This window comes from Gymnoscopelus braueri (genome assembly GCF_963280865.1).
Source record: "Gymnoscopelus braueri genome assembly, chromosome: 8".
In the NCBI taxonomy this organism is placed as follows: Eukaryota; Metazoa; Chordata; class Actinopteri; order Myctophiformes; family Myctophidae; genus Gymnoscopelus; species Gymnoscopelus braueri.
The window spans coordinates 15578554-15594496 of NC_137609.1; the positions used below are offsets into that span (position 1 = coordinate 15578554).

General features: G+C 41.2%; 1 protein-coding gene across 1 annotated transcript in view; it reads right to left on the minus strand.

Moving 5' to 3' along the window:
- Positions 1-11028: 11028 nt before the first annotated feature.
- Positions 11029-15943, minus strand: part of elmod1 (ELMO/CED-12 domain containing 1) — a gene marked incomplete at its 3' end in the record, with an annotated part of 9369 nt that continues 4454 nt past the window's right edge. Inside the window, exons 4-9 of the mRNA XM_080435964.1 lie at positions 15016-15145; positions 14031-14164; positions 13472-13540; positions 12699-12749; positions 12002-12135; positions 11029-11204 (exon numbers count right to left, since the gene is read on the minus strand). Coding sequence (XP_080292090.1) covers positions 11029-11204; positions 12002-12135; positions 12699-12749; positions 13472-13540; positions 14031-14164; positions 15016-15145 — 694 coding nt within the window. The remainder of the gene's footprint in view (positions 11205-12001; positions 12136-12698; positions 12750-13471; positions 13541-14030; positions 14165-15015; positions 15146-15943) is intronic.

The following is a 15943-nucleotide window of genomic DNA, read 5'->3' on the forward strand; positions in this document are numbered from 1 at the left end:
TCTGTTCCTATGATAACAAGTCATGTTTTGGAGGCTGTTCCTGTCTGTGAGCCCTGTTGCGCTGTTTGTGTAACCAGTGTGAAATGATGGATGTTCTTCCTAGACAGTAAGGGTGTGTACCCCATCACTGTGCGGTATGAAGCGTCGTGTGGCTACAGTATCAACATTCTCCCAGTACTGGGTCAAGCTGAATTGCGAGCCTCTTACTTCTCGTGTCATGCTGAAAAAGTACGCTGAAAATAACACGCACACACACACACACACACACAGGTACTCCTGCAAATACAAATGGGTATTTATCTTACTGTTTTTGTTTTTTTAAGGATGATGACACGTTTGTGTTCAACTTTAATCTGATTGCCCCGCATGAAGGAAAGGAGGTCACTTACACTTTGAACAAGACCTGTTCTCCCTTGCCTCCCTGGTCTCCCAGAGAGGTTAGCTGTGAGCTCAACTACATGGAAGTAAGATCTCATAAGTTTGTGTCACTTTTTTGCAAAGTGTGTCCCTGTACTATCGCAGCGGCCGTGTGTGTCCGAAGCTAATCTCACAAACCGCTGGTCCGATCAGTGTCACATTTCTTACGCATGCTGCCAGTAGCCTACTATAGGCCACAGAAGTATACCACTAATGTATTATTTCAGCTGAATCTCATACATGTTGCATCACTCACTGTTAATCACCTCATCACACTGTACTGATGAATATTAGCATGGTTGCTAAATCTGGTGTAGTTTACAGATTAGATCATTGGTTCTCAAAGTGGGGTCCGGGGACCGGGAACCACTTTAACCAGATGTTAAACTTTGGCTATTCAAAAATAGCAGATATACATGCTCATAGCCGCGCTATGAGCTTGTAGATCTGATATTTTTCGTGAAAATATGTACAAATCTTTGAATATATGTTTAACTCAAATCTTTGTTTCTGGGGGTCACCGTCACAAAGACGAGATGGGGGTCCGCAGCCAGATATGTATCATTTTGGGTGTCCTTCACATGAAAAAGTTTGAGAACCACTGCATTAGATCATGCTATGTATTCATTAATATGTGCTCTCCTGTCTAAATAAACTAATACAAAAATTGTAAAAGAAAATCAAGTAAAACATCCAGGCTGTACAATATCATCAACACAACAGTATGGTCAATCTAACACATTAACTGTATTGGCTGCAGATATATTGCTTGTACCTCAAAGTGTACAAAGTTCAGCCTGCCATTTTTAACCATTCTGTAGGTTAGGTTGCCGTTTCTCAACCTTTTTTTAATTAATAAATAAAGGACCCTCAGTTTGATTCAATTTGTATCTCCGGGACCCCAATCTACACTGTAAAATCCGGTGTTAATTTAACTCTGAGCATCTGTACACTCTTACAGACCCACAAGGGTCCGTTTGCTTCCTAACTAACAATCATTTAGTTGGAGACCCCAGGGGGTCCCCAGACCCCACGTTGAGGACCAGCTGTTTATAAGCCATCGATTTTAGTAAAGCCAAGAGTTTTAGTTCCTCTTTTTATTTACTGTAACTCTACTGGTTGCTGGCTGCAGTGGAGGTGTTGACTTGTTGTGTTTACTCTTTTAGATCTCTGTGAGGAACGATATGACCTGTCCATCAAAATCCAAGAAAGGTGGCTGGAATGCTGTCCTAACTGCGGTGCGTTTGGAAGGGTTTATGTTTGTCTATCAATAGACCCTTTTTCCACAGCAGCCATTTTGACGTGAAATGGGGTAACACAGGTTATTGACACTGAGTTGACTGTTCTTTCCTAGGCCTATGTTTCAGCAGCTTCAGATTGGCAGGTGATATTTCAGAAGCAGGGCAAGCAGATTCCCATGACCATGGCTGAAGCTCGTGAGCAGGGCTACATGTTTGAAGCGACAGATGGAAGGCTTGTATTTCGTGCACCTTATGGACAACCTCACTCATTTACCACTGTGGTAAGACGTTTCTGCTGCAAGGGCACACAGATTTGAACACAGCATTTTCTTAACCCCTTAAGACCTACGGTGTATATACTTAGTGAAAATAGTCCCATCAACAAGCTCACAACGTGTCGCAAGTGTTGTGAGCTTGTGGATTAGGTTTGTTTTTTTCTGGTCCAGGGATGCCAGGGTTATATCAATTATCAAACGTATCAGACAGTCTACCTTTTATACTTTATTGCAGGTTCTTACTATTACATGTGATCCATTTCATCCATATTTTAACAAGTTTTCTTTACTTGTTTTTTTCATACTATTTTTGTAGATTTTATTTTTTAAATGGGACTCATAAATACAAAGTGTTAAAGTAAATGTAGGAGTACTACAGGAAAGCTATCCCTCCCCCTCTATTATTATTAATTTCTGTTTCTATATGTATTTAAAAATATACATTATTCATAATTTAATCTAGTCTGACGGATAAAACATGACGAGAAGAGAGGGGATATCAAAGCCCATATCCCCTCCAACAAATCCAACCCTGCTCTCAATTCCCAAACAACCATTCTCCTGAGCAACTGCCACCCCATAATGTAATGTTTATACCTGTATGTGCATACCTTGTAATGTAGGCGTCCCTCCATTTGGTCTCTCTCAGGTGGAGGGTGTATCAGTGGAGGTGGTCCATGCAACGCTGTTCTCCAGACACAGCTGGGTTGTCCTCATGGTGGACCTAGTGGTTGCTTGCTCCATGTGTCAGTACTATTTCTCTGGTCTCTTTACACTTTTCCATTTAACCTCTTAAACCCTACATACTGACCCTGTACCAGGGTCCCCAGGGGTCTATACTTGGTCCCCTCCTTTTTCCCCCTCTACACCAAAATCTCTGCACCGAACGTGGACGAGCTACAAGCTCACAATGTGTTGCGTGCTTGTAGATTTGCTATTTTGGCCTATTATGTCATGCCGACTATTATGACATGCCCAGAATATGGACACGAGGGTTCATATATGATTAACTGTTCTACAGGCGCGTCACGATACGTTGTGAGTTTGTAGATAACTTTTTTGCCAAATGTTCGCTTATTATCACATTCCCAGATGCAAGTGTTCATGTGTTTAACAGTTTAGGCTGTAATGCTGCCTTTAACCCATTAAAACCGGGAAAGCATCTGTCATTTTAGATTTTAGCGTTGGCTATTAAAAAATAGCAGATATACAAGCTTGCAACGTGTCCCTTCGAGCCGCGCTGCGAGCTTGTACATCTGCTATTTTTGAACATTTTTGAAAAATCTTGAAAGTGTGAGAACTACTGATTTTAGAAAACAGAATCGATCTTAATGGGTTTAATGTTGCTGCCCATATACAGATGAAGGGTCCTACATTGACGGCAATGTGGTGTGGCATACACCTCTGCTGTTGTCACCTCTTGGATCTGGAATCTCTGGACTGAACGGCCAACAGTTCAGCATGTGGCTTAATGGCCAGCTCCTCGAGCCAACGATTGTGAAGGAGAGAGGCTACGTCGTGGAGGAAACCAACACTACGGTCCAGATTAGCATCCCATATAATGCTGAAGGGGGACGCAGGAAGGTCAGAGGGTACACTTTACAGGGGTTCCCAATCCTTTCCATGCCAAGGACCCCCCCCCCCCAAATGGCCCCATATTGTGCATGTTGTGTCATGTTGTGAGCTCGTAGATCAGCAATTCTTTGCCATTTTTTAAAATGGTTGACAATAATGACATGCCCAAAATCAGGTTGAACATTTTTTTAATTGGCACAATCTTAGGAATTGAATTTGAATTAAAAATGCTGTTAATCTTTCGTAATGGTGCCCTTACAACCCCCACTTTGAAAACTATTCACAATAATCACCACATGAATCTTCTGGATACTGAAACTTCTGGATACTTTAATGTGACTTTTAAATTCTGCTTACCTTTTTAAACTTATGTGGATGTATCTTATTTACTAGAGCCTTGTGTTGGACAACCAGTACCATGAGTACTACGTCTTCTACCTCTACTTTGAGCATCTCTTTGAAGATCAGGATTATGTAGAAACTAGACTCCGTCTACTGAGACCCCTGGCTACGCCACTTCTCTCTCGGCCTGCCTTCAGTGTTGATCGTAAGAAAGGGTCCATTCAGTATATCTGTCCTACTGTATGTAACTTCAGTGGTGTAAAGTAAGTACATTTACTTAAGTACAATTTTGAGGTACTTCTACTTTACTAGAGCATCCCCAATTTTCAATACTTTACTCCCACTGCATCTCTGAGGAAAATATTGTACTTGTACTCCACTACAATTATTTGATAACTTTAGTTACTTTGCAGATACATTATTATATTAAAAAACATACATTAACGACTTCAGTCCTATTTTATACATGAGCTATTTGAAAATAGCCGATCTACAAGCTCACAACGCGTCACGACGCGTTGTGAGCTTGTAGATCTGCCATTTTCAAACATTTTAGTACTTTTACTTTTGGTACTTTAAGTATATTGATGCCAATACTTTTGTACTTTTACTCGAGTAACATTTTGAACCCAGGCCTTTTACTTGTAACAAAGTATTTTTACTTTAGGTAGGACTTTAGGTATTGCTACTATTACTTAAGTAAAATATCTGAGTACTTCCACCGCTGTAACTTGAAAAAGCAATCCGAGTGGTCTTCATTTCAGGGACAGTTCTTGAAGAAGGCATATTCACAGTGTACCTGGGTGCTTTCCCTGAGGATGTGGAGTTGGTCTCTGTGACGCTGAATGAACATCACTTCACTATGCCATTGCACTTTATCCCCAAAGTCGTTTACCCCAACAACACCCATGGATATACTCTCAGGGTGCCATTTGAGGACTCTGTTGTGTCAAGGCAGGTAGGATAAAAAGGTAAAATGGAGTCTTTCCATGAGCAATCTGTCTCGTTTTAGGGTTGTGGGTCTCATTGCCAGCCTGTTGTGACTCTTTTGTTGTAGCTTTCTAAAACGGGAGTCCTGCAGTACAAAATGGACATCAACTGCTCCCTGATTATTGTTCCTGAGAAGTTGTCTTACTATCATCAGGCATCAGTTGCGGCATTGATGACTGGCGTTTGTAAGTGAATTGACAAAGGTCTATTTGTGCATTTTTGATAGCAATGTTCAGAATTGCCAGCAATGTTCAGAATTGCCAGCAATGTTCAGAATTGCCAGCAATGTTCAGAATTGCCAACACTACCATGCTTGTCTACAGTTCCCCCAGCATTTGAAGGTTTCTGCTCTGAGGTGGGCATCAGTTTCAAGCTAGAGCATCAGCCATTTCACTCCCTGTGGCAGGCTTATATTGGCCGAGATCCCCTCACCCCAGAGCTGGCTGTTCAGATGGGCTACATCATGCACAACGACAGCCAGGCTCTGCGCCTGCATGTGCCCCTCTTTCGCAATGGCTACGCCTTTAAGGTGGGATGAGAAATCTGAAAACTGCGAACATCAATTTGTTGACATGAAGAGTTAAACTTTGTTAACAATTGTAACTCTTGTTGTCTAGAGCGTTTCTTTGAAGGAATTCTCAGGGTCTTTTGAGATAATCATCAGGGATACCAAGACATTGGCAGTCCAGGGGTCCTCTGTGAAGACCTGTCCCTTCCCAACTACGGAACTTGTTGGTATATAATTCAATCAATGAGGGCTTGCTCATTGCGTATAGTAAAGATGCTGACTGTGCTGACTGTGTCAATGCTTTCTCCATCTACAGTGTGTTCCGCTGAAGGGCAGATGACTGTAGTGGCTGATTTGTCTATGGCCACCCCGACTGGAGGGAACCCTTCCAGAAGCACTCTTCTGGACAGCAAATGTGGACCCACAGACGCAGATGGAAACAGAGTTCTGTTCTCTTTTTCTTTGAGTTCTTGTGGAACCAGCTTTAAGGTAGTACCAGCACTACCATAACCACTTAACCCTACATATATACTGTACTTTGTCATACCCAGAATAGAGACACTAAGGTTCATGTGGTTAAGATAGCCAGTTCTAAAGACATATCTGAAGATTTTAAGCGAAACTGAACACTAGAAACTACTTGGTTAGATGATGCATAATTGAGATAAACCTTATTTTGCCCCTCCTAGCTTGACGGGGGACTTGCCATCTATGAAAACGAGATTGTCTTCAACCAAAGGTACCTCACTGTGAGACCGCCTGTTGCCAGGGATGGCACTGACAAGTGAGTACAGCGCTTCGATTATTTATAATTATATCTTAAATACTGCATAATTTAACCGTTGATCTTTTTGCCTCTGCAGGGTGACAGTGCAGTGTGTCTATCCACTATCTGGCCTATATCGGCTCTTCTTATTGCACATATTTGAGTCCGACTTCCCTGGTATGGGAAGAGTGGTGCATAGTACCAAGACCGGCACACGCCCAACTGATGTCGTCCACAACATGGGTCCTCGTGCATTTTCTCCACAGCACCCCGTTGGGCATCCGGTCATTCCATCGTCACTGACTCTTAAAACCGCCACTCCTGGAGGACCCATGAACAAACCCATGAAACTTCCTGCTAGTGCTCGTTATGTTAAACGGGGACGGACTGTGGGAACAAAATAGTCCCAGACCGCCTCAAGAGTCTTTAGTTTCTTAAAGCACTTCACCGAAATAATTGCTAAGCCTTCAAAATAAAATGTAAGGGGACCCTTTTTATGTTCAAAATTTGATTAAATTGCTTCCAATATTGTAAGACCAATTTTCATTTCATTTTCATCTTTACAGGAACCCAAGATTGAAGTGACTGATCTTAATGTATGTTTGGTAATGTAATGTCTCTTAATAAATACATTTTATTTTGTAAGACTGCTTGTTGTCTTGTAGTACTCAAAGTGTAGGCTGCTTGAATTAAGAATCGGTGGCATAATTTGACCTGGTTTTAGCTCATATTTACAGTAGATTTGACGACAAATCTCTCTGGTCCAGTGGTTGTGATATTTAAAAAGAGACCTGTACAAATACATTGGCCCTGATCCTTACTTGTAAAGACTTTGGTAGACAACGGGACTACTTGAATCCCGGGCCAGTAGCTTGAATGCTTGAATGTTTAAAGCCCTTTCACAACACACTACTGAATTTAGACACTCATTGAAAGTGCAGATTAAATCTAATAACCCAACTTGGCTGTAATAGGATCGCAAAATGAAAGCAACTAGAAAGGTGTGCTCCGTAGAGCGCAAAAAGGAGGCAAGCCCCCCTATCTCTGTTAATATCGTGATGCCAACTGTGTGTGTGTGTAAAAGGTATGGGGCAATTAGGGGAAGGGATATATGTAATATGGACTGTATGGAGACAAGTATCATGTTGCTCTCACTAGGACAATGTTATATCCTGAAGGCCAATACCATAGTCCAGACGTAGCTAGAATTCACGGATCGGCAGGGGTGGAGTGGAAAAAAGCCTGGGAATTTAGATTACAGCAGCCAACTCAGGATTACCAAAGCACATCAATCAACTTATAAATCATCTGTTTTGCAAGCTATACGGCTTGTGTTACACCAACATCTGTGATCTCCATTGAAATCTGTGATATTAGGGGTCCAGTATTGTTCCTATAAGTAAAGCGTACAACTTTAACTACTGTTAAACATCTCCGCCAGGAGATCATTGCCTTTGACCCACAGCCGATCAGTGTCATATTTCAAAGCAATAATGCATTTGAGAAGAGTGATGTGTCCATGATTAAACTACAAAAGGAGTATAGATTTAAATGTTTTCTGTTGTCAGCAGTATAATACCTTGTAGACTATCATCATGCACTACAGCTAGATACTGCGGCCCATCACTCATCCAGTGCATGGTAAGGAACATGCATGTATACATTAAAATATTAATGTTGCAGAATGTTAGAGATTCAATATTCTTTATTGTTACATCCCATTAAACAAGTGTAAAAGTAAAATTATTGGGTTTCATCTTTTCGACATTGCAGCAACAAGAAATAATATACAGATTAGCTAACCAAAGTCATGGAATCACGTCTCTACGAATTCAAAAATCCTAGTACGTTGTGAACTATTTTGTGAATATAGAAATTAACAATTACATACAGTACACCCTATTTTAGTAGGCTAAAACATTTTACATCCTACAAAATGGAAACCATTCACTCCTGCCCATGTCAACCACAATGCAAGCAATATCTATGAAATAACTACTGTCAGTGGATAGTGGTAGAATTCCTTCAGGTAATGATTACTTCAGCCAATTGACAGTCATCTGACATTTAGCTTTTATTGTGTTTTCAAAAAGCACCTGTTACACATCACAGACAATTGAAGCATACAGCTGCAGTTTCTAGGTGTGTTCACTTGATTTAGGCTTTAACAGTAGGCTACAGCGTGCCAAAGCAGTGACATCATGGTTATTATCATGCAGATACCAAACTTGAGCAATTTTGAAGCAGTATATACAGCAGCATGTATTTAAATTCACCAATTATTATGATCATAGGCCATACAGCCCTCACACTCAAATAACACAAATTACTGTTTCGTTATCATAAAGAAATCATTAGTGCACTGCTGACCACAGTATAGCTAAACAAAATGGCAAATGCTAGCAAATGATGAACCCAGTACTGACATTCAGTTAAGTAAACAGCTGCATAATACAGACAAAAAGCATTGACATTCACTTAAATGTAACAGAGATATTACAGTAAACACAATTGCAACACATTCAACAGTGCAAGCATGGCATGGAAATTACATCATACAGTTCCAGGCTTGTGACAGACAGCTTGCCAAAGCTGTTAATCTGCAACCAGTGGATGATATAATCTAATTAATAGGCTATCGGAAGAAAAAGCGAATAAATAAATATATAATAAAAATAAATAAATAAATGCACACCCAGGAATAACTTTCTTACGTTACAGAAAGCCAGCATCACTACTACACATAATAATGGAGGCAGGTTTGGGCTAAGTTTCATTTATACTCCATGAGACATTATGAAAACTATGATTTACCTGATTAATACTTGGTTGCGCATGCTGTTGCGCACCGAAAATAGCTGATCTACAAACTTAAAACCCTTTGCAGAACAACGTGTTGTGAGCTTGTAGGTCGGCTATTTTCAGTATGAGACGCAAAGTATGAATCAGATGTAACGGTGTGATTCTATGTTGAGACAATGGCCAGATTGCTCTTCCACTGTCAGACACGGAATGGGAATGGGAACTATGACCTTCCATCTTTCCCAATTTAGTCTTTGTAGAGCAGCTTTGGATTTTATATACCAATGAACACATACTGTAGAAATTCAAGTTCTCTTGTTGCTGCCTTCAGGAGAGAACTGCATGATATATGACAGAATAACATAGACATAGTGTTAAATGGAATGAGTTTCCACAAGTCACTTTGAATCAGAAGCTAACAGATCCAAATTGATACAGTACATATAGGCACGCATGGTGCAAATAAAAACATTCTATGAAATGTGCATTTAAATGTAGTTAACATTATTGCTTTGGCTACTACTAAAACAGCTCATAACAGTGTAACATTCAATTAAAAGTGATTTGAACATCAAACAATCGTGACTAAGATCAAACATTCAGAAATGAAACGGTGGACTTACAGAAACTATTCCGTACACCTGAAAGAAATGACAATGTTTAGCGACATTGTGTATCACACTTTGTGAATGAAGAAAGAAAGAAATAATAGACAGAAATGTTCAGGGTTTTTTTTCTTCCCCCAAACATTTGTATAGGTTTCCAAAAGGTTTTGGCTGGGATTTGATGCAAATTAGCCAACAAAGATGATGGACTTCACCTATTATTTTAGCAGCCAACCAGGGAGAAATGTGGTCAGGGCCATTTTGTTTTACAAATGCCCCAAGTAATACTATAAATTGGAATTTCAAAATAAAAAAGTATACATAATAAAATCTAAACAGTATTTGAGAACAGAAAGAAATTATAGGTTCACAACAAATGTCTTTACTGTAAGCCCACAAGTGATAAACATTTGTGATTGTGATTTCTCCACATTCAATATTTTGGCAAGGAGAATTATTCTGTGTTCTTATCATGCATTTACAAGAAATTACCTAAAAGTATAGTACAATCTATATGAATGAGCTAAAAGTGATTAATTACATAAATATGTCTACCCGAATGACACAAGTTGATTCTGCAAATCATTTTCAGCTATATTTTTTATGCTTCAGGTCAGTTTCATATACAACGCTCTGTATTAGCTCTTGCTCGTTTTTAAACCTAAACTTACATTTTAAAAACTTTTGGCGCTTTTTCAGCTCCTATTTTACTCACCCTGTCCAAAGAGCCCAACCTATGATTCCCTGTGGCCACAAAGTTGAGTTCTAATAGAACATTAGCTGAAAGAACAAATCACTTGCTTGCATACATAGTGGGCAACTACATACTGTACTGTACTACCATACAATAATATGAACCATTAAAGCAACTGATGACAATGAGTTACTAATTAAATGTGGCACAGACTCCTCCTGCACCCCTACAATCGCTATGGTCACATTGGATGCTGGTGCTCTGACATTGCAGTGAGCGGGTAGAGGCAGTGTGTGTATCTGCGCATGTGTGTGTGTGTGGTTACGTGCTGGCTAAGTGAGCTGTTGGCAGTGACATGACATGACGTGACGCTAGCTAAGAGAACTTGGGTTCAACAGGGAAGATAGAGGTGACCCCCAGACATTGTAACTGAGGTGAATTATTTTTATTTGAACTAAACAAAGGCTGTCGTGATAATTACTCTACCTCCTGGATATCTGGGGGAAACCTCTACCAGGTTGTACGATTGTATATTTTACTGAGTTGGGTAGGATTGGCCAGAGGGGAAGTGAGGTTAACCACTTAAACCCTAATACTCTGTTGACCGGTGTCCCCCAGGGGTCTATATTTGGCCGCCTCCTTTTTTCCATCCACCAAATCTCTTCGTCGAAAATAGCCGATATACAAGCTGACGTCGTGTTGCATTGCGTCACGTTGTGAGCTTCTAGATTGGCTATTTTCGCGGAACATTCGCCTGTCATGACATGCCCAGAAAAGGGACACTAGGGTTCCTGTGGTTAATCGGTCAGGGGTTTACAGGTTGACTAGGTGGAGGTCCGAGGCAGAGAAGTGGGGACACAGTGCCATGTCGGGGTTCTTCAGCTGGCGCAGGATCCTTCTGTGGAACTTGGAGCGAACCCGATTGAACTCCATGATGTCACTGGGATCTTCCTCGACCCAAAAGCGGTGGAACTCCTGCATCAGGTAACCTGAGGGCAGTGAACAAAGTGACCAGCGTCATTTATGATGGCATAATAATGCTTCGCTAGGTGTTTGTCAGTTAGAGAGTAAAGTCCAAAACGTTTTTTTTTCTTTTCGTTTTTTTTGTATTACTAATACAAAAGAACCGCTTAACAATTCTGTTTAATTTCTTATCGAGCCAGAACCACAAAAATCATAATCTAATTAACCCAATCATTGTGCTTCATTGCACAGCAAAAGAAAAAGAAGAGTTCTTATTTTAATGAATAGAACAGGATTTGTTTTTATTATAACACAATATAACTAGCACATAGTTTTAAAAAAAGTGCTCAGGAGCCGAGATACAGACTTTTTCATTAATAAGTTAAACAAGAAGTGAATGGAGTAGCAAATCTTCAAATGATGATATCTTGGGTTCTGAACGTTTTTTTCCAAATACACGTCAAACGCGTCATTGGCACGTTGCGCCATTGCGGTAAAACACGTGAAACACGTGAATGGCACTCAATGAGTTAAACTTTGGCTATTTGAAAATAGCCAATCTACAAGCTCACAACGCGTCGTGATGCGACATGTTGTGAGCTTGTAGATCTGCTATTTTCAAAAGATTTGTATACATTTTAGACATAATATGATAACTAGCCTAAACTTTTGTACTTTTACTCAAGTAAACTTCGATTAACTGACTTTTACTTGTAACAGAGTGGTTCTACATTGCAGTTTTGATACTTTTACAAAAAGAAATTTTACTTTTTCCACCACTGCCTGCTGTCCACACATAATTAACACATGAATCCCAACTCACAGAAGGTTTGCTGGAAGTGCATCAGACTGGGCATCTCTGGTGCCACGTTATACAGATGGGTCTTCAGAGCCCCGCTCACCATCAGAGAGTACGTCAGGTCTGTGATGTTGATTCCCACAATGGCAAATGAATAGCTAAATGGGACAGAACAGAAATAAAGGACAATTAATTACTAATTTCTGCTTTATAGATGAGTGCTTCAGCCCTGCTTTATGATAACACAAACATTTAGCTGTATATTTTAATGTGCTGAGACACTGAATAGTGTGTGTGGAGTTATTAGAACTAATGCAGATGAAAGCAAGTATACACTCGCACGCACGCACGCGTGCGCCCGCCCGCCCGCCCGCCCCGCCCGCCCCGCCCGCCCGCCCACACACACACACACACACACACACACACACACACACACACACACACACACACACACACACACACACACACACACACACACACACACACACACACACACACACACACACACACACACACACACACACACAGCCTGGATACCGACGTCACAGGTCTCCACCACTGTTGAAGCTGCTCTCTATTGGGATCATGGCAGCGGGCAGCTTCAACAGCTGTAGCCCATCTGTATCCTCTAATAAGCCGATGCTATGCTAAGGGCTCACATACCTTTGATGGTATATGACCTATACTGCACATGCTTGTTTCAGTGTGTTCAGACACTCACCCGATAGCTTTGTCTATAGACTTCTGTTCCCATTCTGATTTGCTCATCTCACTGTGAAGGATAAACAGATTCAATCCATCTCTGTTCTGTCGAAGGACAGTGTAGTAGCATTCAACTCTGACCCTTAGGGGTAATTTCTTTACAATCAACACGTTTGCTGTGCATCATATTCATAACGCATGTCAGTGGCTGAAACATTGCTCTTTTCTCATTCTGCAAATAATGCTATTGGCTATCACATTCATCAGGTTAAAGCTCTGGCTAGGGGAAGCAAAAGGAGTATCATACAGTAGCATGGATGTGGGACGGCGCAGATAAGACTAGGAAACATTTTTTCACACTGAATCCATGAATGAAACAGCAAAGAGGGGTGAAAGGCTATGAATTCAGCACAAAACTGTGAATGAGAGTGAAACGAGTACCTTGCCTCCCTGTCTGTGCTCCTACAGTGCATGTGAGGAAGAGAGGGGAGCAGTATAGAGGTGGGTAAATGGGACACAATGGAGGCGGAGGAGAGAAAAAAAGGCAGAAGAACGGTGTTCCTTTGAGATGAGACAGCTCGTTGAGTTTCTGATCGAAGCAAGAAGCCAAGACAACACAGCACAAATGGATGATGATCGTCAGTAAAACGTTGCATTTGAGAGAAGGACGCTAAAGACAAGAAGAACAAGCGTGACTATCCAGGAGAGGCGAGAAGTAGAGAGTTATGGCTAATGTGTTGTATCATGCGTGTGCAGGCGGGGTGTCTGTTGTAAAGAACGGGATCAACGTACTTGTGTTTTGGTTGTAGTGAGTCATGCAGCACCTGGAGAGCGTTGGCCTTGTCGTGCTCTGCAAAATATCTATGGAGGTAGAGAAAAAGTCTTCAAGTCAATTAAAACGACATGAAATAATTTCAAGATTCTGAAAGAACTATGGCTTATTGGCTCTGTGCATTGGCAGAGGATACATTTGGAGAGATGCTACATTCATATACTGTATATCACCGTGACCGCATATGCCTGTGCATAAGTGCGTTATCTGAGACTCATGATAAGGACAGTGTATGTCTCTAAATTAAAACATTTATTACGACATCAATGCTGTTATTTACAGTACAGTACAGTACAGTTGATTGATTAGTTTACAGTACTATTAGCCACTATTTGTAATAAGAGCATGCACCACACGAGTCATATTACACAAGCGTATACACACAATACACAAGCAGGTATTGTGCAAGCTCTCTATAAACAGAGACAGACAAGCCTTCTGACAAAATTTTACTCATCCCTCTATTCTCTCTATTCATCTCTCTCTCTCTCTCTCTCTCTCTCTCTCTCTCTCTCTTACAGTAAGTTGTGGAGGCCCAGCAGGCCCATGCCTCTGAAGTCAGTCTTTGGATCACTGCCTTGGAAGCCAATCTCACACCACTGTTTGGAGATGCGACCAGTGAGAGGTGCGTCAGGACGCAACTCCTTCCAAAGCTGTAATGCAAACGCACGCACGGACGCGCGCGCTGCGCACACACACACACACACACACACACACACACACACACGCACACGCACACGCACACGCACACGCACACGCACACGCACACGCACACGCACACACACACACACACACGCAATACCACAAGTTACTCTCTGTATGCTGCATTGCTGCAAGTAACTGAATTGTCAATACAACACAATGCAATGCAATTCAATACTACAATACAATACAATACAACAAAATCACACCCAGTGTTGTGAAGTGGGCGGTGTGGTCATCACAGTGGTCATCACAGTGATGGAAGCTCACTTTTTTTTAAAATGATTTTTTGAAGTGCATAGTCCTATTTATAGGTTATTAACTCATTCACTGCCACTGACGTAAAAAACGTAATTTTTCCCGTTTACCAATCCTGCCACTGACGTAAAAAACGTTTTTTTTTTTTATAAATTTTTTTTCAAATTTGACCCAAAGACCAAGGAGATATGATTTTTCGAAGATCTAGACTCCCATCCACTTCCTTGTTAACTTAAAACTTAAAAAGTCTGTATCTCGGCTCCTGAGTAATTTTTTTTTCTATGAAAAATCTCTGGCAGTGGGCAAACACGGCCAGCAATAATTGTGGCAGTGAATGAGTTAATGTCATCATGTGTCTTGCTAGCCAATCACAGTGCTGAATAGAGTCAGCCAATCACAGCTAGGGGTGTACTAATGAGCCAATCACAGTACAGAGAATGAGGTGTCCCAACCCCACTTATAGGGTCGGCTACACCGCCCAAAAATACATTACAAAACAATACTGGTAATAACACATGCTATATGTACTGTATATAGAGCGTACCTTCATCAGCATGTCCTCATGCTGAGGGTTCTCACAGTCATATGTTTCCCTGCGTAGTTTCTCCACCTCAGCCACTAGGTTCCTGTAGCCCGCGATCTGGAATAGACTGGCCTGGAGAGAGATGCCCAGCCTAGAAACAGAAGGAGGGCAATGGAGCAGGTTAGCTTGGATAGAGGGACGCGAGAAGCCTGGAGGTCACTGATCTCTTATTAGGAAGTACCCGTATCTTCCCAAATTATTTCTGGCCACGATCAGTTTACTGAAAATGTAAAGCCTGATTTATACTTGGTGATTTATACATGTGGGTGTGCCACACTAAAAATAGCTGATCTACAAGCTCACAACGTGTTGTGCTGCCATGTGTTGTGGTCTTATAGACAGGTAGACTACTTTCTGTGGGCGACACCAACACCCAACTAAGTGTAAACTGAGGCTTTAGGTGCCACCTGTCCAAGATTGTAAATCCTCCACTATTTTGTTGCTATCGGGCAGAAACCTTGTATCTCTATAGATGGGTTTCCGAGCGACGTCATCACAGAGCAGAGTGAGCAATCTGCGCATGCGGGTGGTAGAACGACCCGGAAGTGCCATTCACTCTCTTGTTATTTTCGGGATTTAGATAGGCATAATGCTGCTATTATAGGCATAATAGGTATAATGCTGCTATTATATACAAACAGATCCAACTTCCGACAAATCATTTTCATTGAGTAAAGAAGATATTACAAACTGCATCATTTAATCTACTTTCATTAAACCCGGTGAAGACCATTCATTTTATGAATGTACAATGGCCAGAGCTGCTGCGGGTAATAGCGCCCTCTACAGGCTCATCCCTCCACTGCGCGCGCATCATCCTCTCATGTTTACAAACAAGAAACCCATCTATATGTCTTTTCATTAATGAATGCCCTACTTCGTCATACGA